This window comes from Mesitornis unicolor, unplaced genomic scaffold, assembly GCF_000695765.1.
Source record: "Mesitornis unicolor isolate BGI_N332 unplaced genomic scaffold, ASM69576v1 scaffold34004, whole genome shotgun sequence".
Classification (NCBI taxonomy): Eukaryota; Metazoa; Chordata; class Aves; order Mesitornithiformes; family Mesitornithidae; genus Mesitornis; species Mesitornis unicolor.
In genome coordinates, this window is record NW_010178668.1 from 3,794 (window position 1) to 16,408 (window position 12,615).

A 12,615-nucleotide genomic window follows, 5' to 3' on the forward strand; every position below is an offset into this window, starting at 1 on the left:
GGTACATTGCACAGCTACTGGGCAAATGCACGTATTGCTGAGAGTGAGGAGCAGTGAAGCCGTTACCTTGATGTGCTGAGCTCTTCTGAGAGTACTCGAGACTCATCGCGTTGGCAGAAGCCCCTTGTATACGTGGCTCTATCGAGAACGCTGTGATTTTGCTGGGTTTGTTTTACCTGAATGGAAATATGGCTGGAATGAGTTGTCCCAGCCAGACTGGTTTGGCTGATGTGTACCAGGGCCACTCGAGGAGTGTTTTGTAGGTACTGTACACAATAGACTTTAAAGTCTGATTGCTAATACTTCATTTCCATTTATAGGCTCCTTTATTTTCAGCTAGGTGATGCCTATGTTTAATGCTTGGGACAGATGTGGATAAGGGAAGATTTGGTGTAATAGTCTGTAAGTCAGCATCAGTTGGTTAGAGGAGAAGGGCAAGGTCTGTTTCTTAGCTTCAGAAAAATACAAAGTGTTGTAAAATAAGTGATGTACTTGGCGAGGCTGGGACGACTTGCATGAAACGTCCCATGTTGTGCGTGGCTGATGTCTTCCCCTTGTGTTTCTGAATTTTTCTACCTTTGAATTAACAGGTTTAGTTATGTACTGAAAATGGCTAGATACTGCTATGCAGGCTTTACACTCTTTCATAGTCTCACGTATATCCTTATGGCACCCCTTGAGATGCAAGTTTTCAGTGTGAAAAGGGATTTTTAAGGTGATTAACTGGTGTCCTGCATTGATATTGCTTTGTTAACGCAAACATAAACATACGGAAACTGGTGGTGGTGCTGTCATATGGAGTGAGCTGTTACTGTAAATATAGAGGAACCACTTCACAGAGTGAGCGGTGTCATTCTTTAGTCAGAGAATCAGAATATCCGTGGCAGTGTGTGCACTGCTGTTCCTTTAAGGGAAAAATGTGTGTGAAGTGTTTGCAGAGAGCCTGCTAACATTTATTGCACAAGAACGAGCCTTCCCTTTGTCCAGTGCTGATGAGGTCGGGTACCTGCACGCATTTGCTGACTAACTTGGACTTCAAAGTTTTGTTTTTCAAAAGGCAAGCTGGTTAACCATGCTTGCACTGCAACATAGGTATTGGGAGGGATTTAACCTCAGGCTAGAGTCAGAAATGACATGTAGGGAGCATGGGCTGGGAGGGGATTACCTGTTTACTGCTTTACCTCAAGGGAAGATAAATAAGAAGAGCCTGTTTATGCACTGAGCCATTGCAGCTATTGCTGCTTTTTCCTTTTGGTGCAAGTGAGAATGTCCTAGGGAATGTGGGCTGGTGCTGGGAGGTGGAATTTCAGATAGGCCTGTTGCCTGAGGAATGCACTGTAGCGTTTTGCTATTATGTTACAGTCCAGATAACTCTGAATTCATTTCCCTTATTCTTTCAGCTGTTTTTCAAGATCATAATGCAGCAGAAAAATGAAACTCCATAGAAGACATCTGCTTTGGAAAAGAAGTCCAGTGCTGGCCCAGTCTGGAAGATGGACCACTGGGTTTGGGGATCTTGGGAAATACTGCTTCCAAAAGCCATTTTTCCTAGCTAAGAAGAAAAGAGAGAGTGCTCAGCTAGTTGTGAGCTTAAGTCTCAACAAACCCTGCAGAAAACTGCAGTGCAGAAGGAAAGCACTTGAGCTCCAAAGCAGACGGGCTCCTGATGTGCCTCTGAATGCAGAAACCCATCAAAAACCTCCTGTTGAACCATTCAGCTTCCCTAACAAAAAGATCCTGCCCCTATCGCAAGGCCAAAAGCCCATCTGGAGAAGCAGTAAGAAGGCTCAACAATGAGTCCTTTCAGAGGGAAGATTCCTTGAATGAAGAATTTGAAACTGTCGCTCTTCTTTAATAGCATCTCTGGCTTTATCCATTATGTCTCGTGTGGTACGCTGGATGGTGCTGCCTTACCTGTAAAGAAAGGTGCTTTTGTGTGTAGTGGGGAAGAGAGCAATAATGGTGAGGGCAACGCAGTCCTAGCAGTTTTAAACAACTATAAAAGGAAATGCTGTTGCAAAGGGAGTGGAATGGAACTTGTGGCCCCTTGACAACTCTAAAAAGGTCCAAATTTAACCATCATACTGTAAAAAAGAGATCTTTATTTATGATGCATAAGAAACTTTCTATGGTTAGGTTTCGGTATAGAATTATAAAATCCCCAGGACTTCGAGCAAGAGGCAAAACCTGCAAATTGAGGAAAATCAAGCCAAGGCGGGTGGAGAAAGCTACAAGGGACCAGCAAGAGACGCTCCAGCGGGATTTTGAAAGTGGATTTTGTAATTGGCTTTCATACTGGAAATCTAAAAGTAAGCGTCTTTGGAACCGGTACAGCTTACCAGATATGAACAATAATACACCCAGATCTTTAGGTGAGGAGAATGAGACCTGTCGTACGCAGGATGCGTTACCCTGTGCTGAGCCGCGTTCTGAGGAGTCGGGATCAGGACAGGAAGGCAGCACAGATGCTGTCCCACCAGAACTGCATGCAAGAGCTTCTCCGGAGGCACAGACCTTGCTCCAGGTGGAGACCAACGGGCCTCTGGCAGAGGATCATTGCTCTGACGTATTCATCTCCACGATAGGAAAAGAAATTGCTGTGTCAGGTCAAGATGATGCAGAAACTGATGAGGTTATGGGTGTAGGTGGGATGATACTGTTGCAATCCTCCTTGCAGGATTCTGTTGGCAATGAAAACTTTGCAAATGGACCTTTATCCATGGAGCTGGCACAAAATGAGGACAGCTCTAGCCAAATGGAAGTAGAGGGCTCCTTGAACCTAGACAGTTTTAGTGCAAAGTTACTAGATCACCCTTACTGTAAAAGTCCTCTTGAGGAGCCTTCGCCTGAAAGCACAGGACTAAAATCAGGAGCTCAAAAGGGAAGCAAAAGGAACAGTCAAAAAGCTTCCCGGGTGGCTGATGAGCAGTTGGCAACGTGGCTTTGTGGTATACCTTTTATATATCTTAAATGTTCCAGAGTACTTGGAAACTGCTGGATATATCCTGGAGTTTACCTGTTGTGTTCATTCCTTTCTTAATTGTCATTGTGAATGATGAAGGGTGCTTAGCTTACCAGTTAAGGAAGTGAGGCTGCAGAGTGGAGAGCTGCATGAAGTGAGAGCAAATCAGTGCTTATCTACAGGCTGTTTTGAGGGAGACTTGAATGATGCCTCTCCTTTTGTTTTAGAGAATATAATGCAATTTAATTTGAATCTGGAAAATTGTTGATAGAGATTTTGAATGTCTTATCATGTGGTTTCAGAAGATTATATGGGGTTAAAACTTCTAATTTTTAAATAGTTGACGAATTATTACTCTTAACTTGTTTTTTAAAATCTTGAGTGTTCTAATATGTATCCTGACTTCTCTTGCTCTGTCTTAGACTGAAACTGAATCACTTGATGAATCTCAGGTTTTAATAGCCTAATATTACTCATTGTCAATTAGTTTTTTCTGTCACCGTTCATAAAGTAGGCTTAATGAATCTTCTTAGACAATATATTTTAAAAAGGCAAGGCCAATCTTAGCAAAGGTTCAGCAAAAAGGCTTTGGGATTTTTTTACTCAGTGCTGAGCATGTGGTATTTGATAGCCTCTCTGAAGAGGAACAGGGTATAAATAGCAGTTGGTGTCTTATTTATGGTAGCAGCATACTGTACACGTAGTAAGGAGCAGTGAGCTAACACGTTGTGCCACCATTGATAAAATGTTCATAAACCTGAAGCTGGTGTCAACTGATGTTAAAGAGATTGTTTGAAGTTCAACACTCTCTGATTTTTCTGCCTGCCTTTTTGTCCTTCAATTTTGCAATTGATTCTCTAAATGTGAAAAAGGAGACCTTGAACCTCGAAAGATGCTTTAGCTTTCCACATCCATATCCACACGTTAGTGTGGGATGTGTTTTCCTGTGACTGGCTTTACATGATCCAGCAAGGACCCAGGTGCTCTGTGAGAAATTGAGAGAAACTGTGGTGGTGCGGTGAACAGACCACTGCTGCAATGGAGTTTTAAAGTCTGTCCAGCAGAAAAAGGGACATAATCCTGCTGTAACAAGGTTACAAGAAACAAGGTTGTATCAGGGTAGCAAAGGTTGAAATTTTGTGGTCTGATAGGCTGTCATGTTTCTGTTCGTGGGAGGCCTGAATAACTTAAAAAGACAAGCAGGAAATGTACTAAACTTCCCCACATTGGACAATTCTAAGAGAATTTTTACCTATGAAAGTAGGTGAAACCAGTTTCCATTTTCTTCAGAGCTGAAGGTTCCTCCCTGAGGATTGAAGCCGAGTCTACAGTTCACACGTGCTCCTACTGACAGCATAGCACTGCCAAGTTTTCTCAGCTGAAAAACCTGTAAAAAAAGAGTTTTAAATTTGATGTGACTATGTACAGAAGTTCTTGTCTTGTTTAGGAGTGTTGTTAATCATTAGCTGCACCCTTAAAAGATACTGCTAAACTGCAAGAGGGATTGTAATCCCCTCCTTGCTGGGGAGGTGCATGAAGGAGATGTGAGTGTTATGAATGTTCTTGGGTTTTGAATTTCTCCACAGCAGCTGAACTGGGATGCTAACGGGCTGCAATATTTAGTGCATTCTGATGTGGTATTAGGTGTCAAACAGAGCTCCGTGGTAAATCCTGTTTGTGATGGGTGCCTGGTCTTGCACCGGGGCGGAACTTTGTATTTTCTTCCTTGAGTAATGCAGTTACAGCAGCCGAAGCGAGGTCAGAATCTACCTGGAGGTCTCCTGGAGCTCTGCTGCTCTTAGTTGTAGCTATGAGAACAACCTTTCCTGTGTGTGTATGAATAAAAAGCTTTAGAAAAATGTTCTTATTAAGAGAGAATAAGGTATGCTTATATGCCTATACATCTTCTATCTCAATTTCTAACCAGAGTAAGAAACACCTTTCCCGTTCCAGTTTACTAAGAGGTAAGGGATAGAAGCTGTTAGGCAGCGTGTAGCAGAGTTAGGAGGAAGGTTCTCGTCCCGTGAGCAATTCTTCCTTCTCTGATCTTGCTCTTCAGTCCTCCCTTCCTTCTGCCGCACATCCAGGTGTACTTCTTGCCCTATCTTCACTGCTTTTCTTGTCTCTCTCTGTTTTGTTCTTGGTCTCTCTCCTTTTTTTTATTCTGTTCTCATTGCTGTTCTATCACATTTTTCTGTCAGATGTTTCTCTCATCTTGCTTCATCCCATCCTGATCTGTGGAAGTTTCCAGGAAATACTGTAAGCAGAGAGTGAAGCATTCGCTGCCTTGTGCAGCGGTGCTGTCTGCCATCACAGCCAGGCCTGGGAAGAGTCCTGGTGCCTGGGTTGGTGCAGTTCCCTGTGCACAGAACACGTGTTTGCTGCTGCATTTCAAAACTCATTTTCAGAAAGCTGGGCAACTAGATCTGGCTTTTCCTTTTATTCACTAGCAAGTGTTGAAATCCTGTTTTCCATCTCTTTCATTCTCAAAGTGGTTTTGGATGCTTGGGTGGGATTTATGTCTCCACTGTTCCAGTCTTGTGCCTGAGGAAAAAGAAAAAAAATCTGTTTCCTACATTTTTTAATTGCTGCAGAATTCGTCTCTTCATTATTTCCTAGTTAACCTCTTTTGTTTCTAGTGCTATGGTTGCCTAGGCAACAGCAGACCGATGTGGCTGTCCATGGCACCTTAACTGCCATTGCTAGGGTATAAGGGTAAATGAGTTAAATTTGCTGAGAGTCTGGTCGCTCTGGTGAGCAGACTGTGAAAAGTCTGCCAACCAGGGCTGCTTACACTTGAGGAGAGGAATTGTGCGTGCTGCAAGGACAAGGTACTGGGTTTTCAGTGAAAAGTTGCAGAAACTGATGGCTTTTCACGTTGCAGTAAAATTAAGATGCTAATTTAAATGAGCAGTGGGATGGATTCTCCTCATAGCACTGGTATAATTATTTTGATGTAGATATGTGTGTATATGGGAAGAATGGGGTCTGACCTTTCCCTTTAAAGCTGAGTGATCAGATTCCTGTTTTGGTTTTTTTTTGTTATTATTTTTGTCCTTTCCCTTCCCCTGCTTTTCTTTAATGTTGCCAATTTGAGCTTAGTTTTCTTAAATACATCCTTGCCATGCGTGGTGCTGTGTGTTGGCTGGGTGCTGAGTGATTGCTGCTTGTGCTCGGCAGAAATGACTGCTTTCTTGGACTTGTGAACTTGGAGGGTTTTTACATGTTTGCGTTTTCATTTTTCTGGTGTATTTAAAGGATTCCTAGATGAAGTTATGAAGAAATATGGCAGTTTAGTTCCACTCTGTGAAAAAGATGTCATGGGAAGATTAAAAGAAGTCTTTAATGAAGATTTCTCCCATAGGTGTGTAGCAGTATCAAATTCTAGACTTTGTAAAGGACAAATTGCTTGCATTGCTCCTGCACGCTCCATGTCTAAAACCCAACAGAACAGAAGTCCATTTGATACGACCTTGACTTATTTTTTTTTCTACCTTTTCAATCCTCTTTTAGAAAACCTTTTATCACCAGGGAAATCATGAAGTATCGGGAAAAGCATCCAAAAACCTCCCCTTGCCATTTCCGGGTCTTCTATAATAAGCACATGCTAGATATGGATGATTTGGCTACACTGGAAGGCCAGAACTGGCTGAACGACCAGGTCAGAGATGTTTGGTGTTTATGTGCTTCCTTAAGCCTTTTTAGCCCATTTATGTGAGGATATCAGTTGTTCACCTTCTGCTATGTTATAGGTGGACTTATCCTTACTTTACGCTTGAGAAGTGAAAGAAGTGGTGAGCAGCTTTTGCAATAGCAGTGGTTACAAATCTCAAAGGTGGGAGGTGTCCCAGCTAAATGTTTCCTTTTGAAGAAATGATGTTCCACTATTTTAAGAAAATAGTGACAGTCCATACAGATTTTAGCATCTGCCCCCATAGCCAAGCTTGAGCAGGTTTCAAGAACAGCAGAGAGAAGCAGCAGACTGTGGCCTACGGCCAAAAAAGCAAGAAGGCTGCAGTGCCCAGGGCATGCACCAGTAGACTTAAATTGAATTAAACTGCATTTCTGATGGAGCCAGACTTCAGGCAGCCAGTTACAGTCTCTCCCCGGGCCAACCACTATTAGTTCCAGCATGCTGGGCCTTTGGACTACGGCAAAATGTTACTGTAATTGCTCACCTCCTTATTGGTGTTTTAAGTGTGAAGGGTCCTGCGTTTAATGGGAACTTGTGAATTTGGGTTTTACTAAATTATTCTGTGCATATTCAAATGTTTACTGACTCTTGCAGATAATTAACATGTATGGTGAACTCATAATGGATGCAGTCCCTGAAAAGGTGAGGGGTTTCGTTATTATGCAAATGTACCTAATGAGAGATTGAGAGGAAAGGGTGAAACGTTGAATAATTCAGATGCAGAATTGAGATTTAGCTCAATGACGTTTTGAGTGGTCCCATTATAATTTGTTCCTATCTGCTGCTCAAATTTTCTTCCTTTCCTGTGCTAAAATACAGTTTTCAGTGCTGTTGCTCTTGTTTCAGGTATTTATTGGATTAGCTCTGCAGGTGGTCTCTGGTAGCCTGGTGTTACTGACGTACCAGTAGAAGACAGGTGCCCTATTTTTGTCCATCCTAAAGCGCTTTATCCATGGCCTTGCTCACCGGTCTGGTGTTTCAGTTGAAATTTCTAACGGAGATGGCTTTCTGCTGAGATGACAAACCATGAATGGCAGCATCTGAACCATGCACATGTGCTGTTCACGCTCGCCCACCTCGCAGCTGTGGGGGCCTGGTGAATGGGGATTGATGCAGAGCTGCCTGGGTCCTCAGCAGTATTGACTCTGCAGGGCTCTCTTTGGTTTGTGCATCCTCAACAGAATGCTCGCTGCTTTCCTACTGCAGTGTCTGACTGCTGGTGGCAGCTGAAAAAAAAGAAAAGGGGGAAAAAATAAATCAAGAAAACAACCCCCCCTTCTTCTGTGATTACATTTGCAGCAGTGGCAATTATAAAAAGCCATCTGTTTACTGGTAGAGCTGAACAATTTTCAGGTGAGACCACAAAGGAAGAACCAAACAAAGCCATTTTTAGATGAGCTCTGCAGAATGTAACTCTTGAAATCTTGGAGCTCAGAAGAGCAAGTGCTGTTGCTTTGATGGGGGTGATGGTGATTCTTCATTAGTATTCTCTGTACTTCCCAGTGTGTGCTGGGGTGGTGGTATTGGAGATTGTATCTGTTTGCTTGTGTCTGCTTTTTCTTCATAGTGCATAATTGAAATCCTCATGGGAGGTTTTGTGCTGGTACCTCAGAACACGGTTTTGAAGTCTGTTGGCATAGCTAATGGGTGTTAGGCTGTGTTTTCAGATGCTGAGTTTTCTAACTTGTTTTCAAGTAATAACTCGAGCCTTCTACCACCTCTACACTAGCAGAATTATTAAAACCAGATGTTGCTGATTTTCATTTGTATTAATCTGCTCCTGTAATTGCAAGAAGCTAAGCACAGGGAATAATAGTGTTAACCTGGAGCTAAATATTTTTTTAAACTACATTTTTGCCATAAATTTATGTTTTCAGGATGTGGTATAACTTAAAAATGCTTTTAAATAGCAGAACATTGTTTCTGTCTGGAGCTGGTCATAGTAGCTGAATACAAATGACCATGTTGTTGGATTAAATCTCATAACTGTTTTGATATTTATTTTTTTCTGAGTCTCAGCTTCCAGCAACTAAGCCCAGAAGTGACTCCCTTTTCCACTACCCTCACTTTGCCAGGCCAGCATTCTCTTCCTTAATCCCTGTAAAGAACAAAAACACTGTAACTCCTTATCCTGGTGTTTTTCTCCTAAGTCCTTCCCCAACAAAAAAATTAAACATTGTATGCCTGGAGCTACAAAAGTGTAAATAGGAATGCTGCAGTGGCTCATGTCATATATTATAGGGAAATAAGGCTTGCTTTATTTGCTTGCTGAAGAACAGCAATAGTTTAGGCTTGGCAAAGCCTCTGTTTGTCCCTACTGGGGTTCTGTTTCTAAACCTGCATTAAATATTGCCTCATTACAAGTTGTTTTGTATAAATTATCCTGGGGGAAGGGAGCAACTGTGCACGAAGATTTCTGTGCTCATTCTTCCTCTCTCTCTTTTTCAGGTTCATTTCTTTAACAGCTTTTTTCATAGACAGCTCGTAACCAAAGGATATAATGGGGTAAAGCGATGGACTAAAAAGGTATTTTTTTAACTGCGTGTCGCCAGTGCTCTGGTTCTTTTGGGCTGGGTTGAATCACTGACTTGAAACTGGGTTACAGTGTGTTACCTGGAAAGGAGCTGTACAAAGTGGGGAGAGGTTAATAAAAATGGTGAGGTGGCACTATTGAAGTTAGCATGGTCATGTTGTGAAGATGTACTTTGAATGGCTTCATCACTGGTGGTAGGTTATCTCTTTGTGTAAGTTAATTTAGCTGCAAGAAACGTCCCTTCCTGCTCCTGACCGTGCCAGGTAGAGATTTAATTCTGCTTCTTCCTTTTATCTCAAACTGGGATTGTTTGAGAAAATCAAATTGTTGCTCCTGAGTAAAACATCCAGGTACAAGAAAGCAGAAATTGGTGACCAGTAGTTAATAAGCCAAACTACTGTTCGCATGACAAGACCAGAATTTGCCTTGCTTTCCAGAACCCGTACCAGCTCGTGGGCTGTGGTATTTTCTGAGGTAGCAAAGATCAATGCTCTCTTCTTCTGTGAACATTTGTCCTTTCTAATATGGGAGATGAGGCAAGACTAATCAAGGACCATGTTTGAATGTATGATCTTTCTGCAGAAGCACTTAAATAGCACACATCTGTGAAATGCTAGAGATGAACTCATTATCCAAATATAAAATCTATTCAAATAATTTATTAAAATCTCTTTAAAGAAAGAGACTGAATATTGGTGCTTAATATTCCCAGATTTTTTTTTAATATTCATTTTCTCCAGCGACCCAAGTTTTGCAAAAACCCCCAAAATGAAGGTAGATCCTGAAAGCAGAACCTGTATTCGTGTTGCTGCTGAGGAGGGACCAGATGAGAGCAGGGCGGTTGTTTGGACACTTATGCTTACAGTCCTGAAAAATCTCTAAAGCAAGGATGAGAACTGAGCAGTTTCTATTGGAAGAATTCAGTAGACAGCTTTGTCATGCAATATGCAGTTAAAGGGAACTTGTTTCTGCTTTTTAAGCACACCAGAGTACTGTACCAGGTTTTATAAATGTGCTGTCCTGGGATACAGGAGGCCAGAGCCCAGAAGGACATCACAGAAGGTGTAGTCCATTTATTTTATTCCAGTTTTCTTTTGTGGGCTCAGCTTGCTGCTGGCTGACGTCTCTCTGCTTTACCTCTCCAAGGCTGATGTATGGTTGTGTAGCGAGGTGTCGCAGTCTGGTCAGCAAGCGGTTTCTGCGGGTGGGAGCAGGGATCGTGTATGCTTGCAACCATCAAAGTTCTGTTGTGAGCAGGGCTGATAACTGCTGTGAATGCTCAGACCTTTTTGTGCCTTCAGCTCCCTACTGTTGCTCAAAAAAGGCCCTGTTTTTTCCTACAAACAACCTGTCTTTACCAGTAGTGCAGCAATTATGTACTCTTCAAATTGCACAGTGCTTAAAAAAAAAAAGCAGCATAGAAATCTTCCCACAGGATGAGTTCATTTAATTCAACATTCTATTTTTGCTTATTTTCTGGACTGTACCACCAAAACCCCAGCAATTAGACAACTGTTTCAAGAGGAGCTGGGGGAAGGAAAATCATGAAAGGCCCTGGCTTGACTGGCTTCCAAAAGCATAAGGGCTCATCTGCCACACAGATACCGGGGGTGTTGTATCTGATCTACTTGTTCTGTACTTTAAGACCTTCTCCCTTGTTTGCTTGCCTGTGACCGCAGTACATCTGCTGCAGAGTTAACTTCAAGAAAGGCTGAATCTGCTCTGCCTTCACCCCCTCCCTTCCTCTGCTCACGGAAGCATTGCGTGCTCCTTCTCTGCCTTCCTCTGACAGAGCCCGTGTTATGGCAGAGGGAGTCAAACTGCCCCAGCTCGCTGGTTTTGTGGGGTTTTTGCAATCACAGCTGCTTCGTCTGTCACCTCTCCGTGATGCAGGTCTGATAGAAATCAGTGGTGTTCATACAATTATGAAGATAAGTAGCTAACCCAAATTGAGGGTTGTCTGTAATACCATCGTTACTTAAGAAAACCCACTCTGATGCAGGTGTTGAAGTGTAACGTGAGCAGGCTTTTACCACAAACAGTGGTGACTGACTGCTACTGTACAGTGCTCCTTGGCCACTTTCTGTGCTGTAACTGGATTTTTGAGCCTGCTGTTAAGTTGTGTATGAGATAAACGTGAGGAATGTGGTGGAAGAGGGGAGGGTGAAAAAGAAGACTTTGGTTAGGGGGTGGAGAGGAGGCTTAAGTATGATAAATCTCTTGCTTTGCAGTGTTGTTCCTGTGGAATTCTCTTCAATGTGTGTTGTTCTTCTTGCCAGGTGGACTTGTTCAAAAAGACTCTCTTGTTAATTCCTATTCATCTGGAAGTCCACTGGTCCCTCATTACTGTGAACATCCCCAGTCGAATTATTTCATTTTATGATTCCCAAGGCATTCATTTTAAGTTCTGTGTAGAGGTAAGAGTGACAGCTTTGTCTGCAGAGTCTGAAGTGTTTCCTTAAACAAACCACCCCCCTTTTTTCTGTTCAGCCTTAAACTTTAAATGCAGTTTGTCTGTTGTCCTGCCGTGTCTGAAATGAGAATCAGCTTGTCCTGCTGAGGAGCTTGAAGCACAGAGCGCAAGGGTCACAGCAGAGCTGAGTGTTGAGGTCGGATTGCCCATTGCCTAATTAGCCTGAAGGTGTAATCAGCACACCTTTTGTGGCTCTGTCTTGTCACTCCCACAGAAAGCCGGGGCTCAAAGCCAAGTGCCACAGGGAAGCAGGCGAGCCAGAAGGAGAGTAAAGGCAGCTCCTTAAACCCCCAGGGACTTGTATTTAGGGAATGATGAATTGTGGTCGTTTAGAGGGGAGGTTGCCTGGGTGAGAAAACAGGACTGAAGATGCTGTAGTGCTGCCCAGTGGGGTTTATGAGTTACTGTGCTATTAACACTGTGTTGCCTTTTTCCCTTGTCTGTATTGGTACGGGGTGTTTGCCTCTGATTATAACCCAGCAACCTTTGAAAGCTGCAACCTGAACACGGGAGTTAAATTATCAGTCTTCCTGGTAAAAAGCAGCCAGAAGATTTTTTGCTGGGACTAGCAAATTGTAATGACCCTCTTACAAAAGCTAATTTTGTCAACTTAATTGCTCGCTTGATGCAGCAGCCCTCTACTTTCAACTGTGTGTAGTTGTTGGCTTACAGAAGAGTAGTAATTATTGTACCCAGGAGAGTTCCCAGCCAGGACTTCTGAATGAAGATACTCGTTTCCTGCTGGCATTTGCTGAGGATGAAGCTAATGTTTGTTCTGGGAGTGAGAGACCTCGTGCTCTCCAGCTCCTGAACTTGTGGCATAATCCAGGGGTCCCTCTGAGCAGCTCTATGGTCTCTCCTGCAGCCTCACGATGTGACTGCTCCAGCCAAGGCATTTGCACTTCAGTGTCTCACAAACACAGGACACTTTAATTCCTTGCCTTTGTAGGGAA

At 42.8% G+C, this 12,615-nt stretch overlaps 1 protein-coding gene across 1 annotated transcript in view; it reads left to right on the forward strand.

Annotated features, from left to right (window-relative positions):
• The first annotated feature begins 2,008 nt into the window (after window positions 1–2,008).
• Window positions 2,009–12,615, forward strand: part of SENP5 (SUMO1/sentrin specific peptidase 5) — a 14,317-nt gene continuing 3,710 nt past the window's right edge. The window contains exons 1-6 of the mRNA XM_010182534.1: window positions 2,009–2,948; window positions 6,221–6,326; window positions 6,476–6,623; window positions 7,251–7,298; window positions 9,105–9,182; window positions 11,469–11,606. Coding sequence (XP_010180836.1) covers window positions 2,009–2,948; window positions 6,221–6,326; window positions 6,476–6,623; window positions 7,251–7,298; window positions 9,105–9,182; window positions 11,469–11,606 — 1,458 coding nt within the window. The remainder of the gene's footprint in view (window positions 2,949–6,220; window positions 6,327–6,475; window positions 6,624–7,250; window positions 7,299–9,104; window positions 9,183–11,468; window positions 11,607–12,615) is intronic.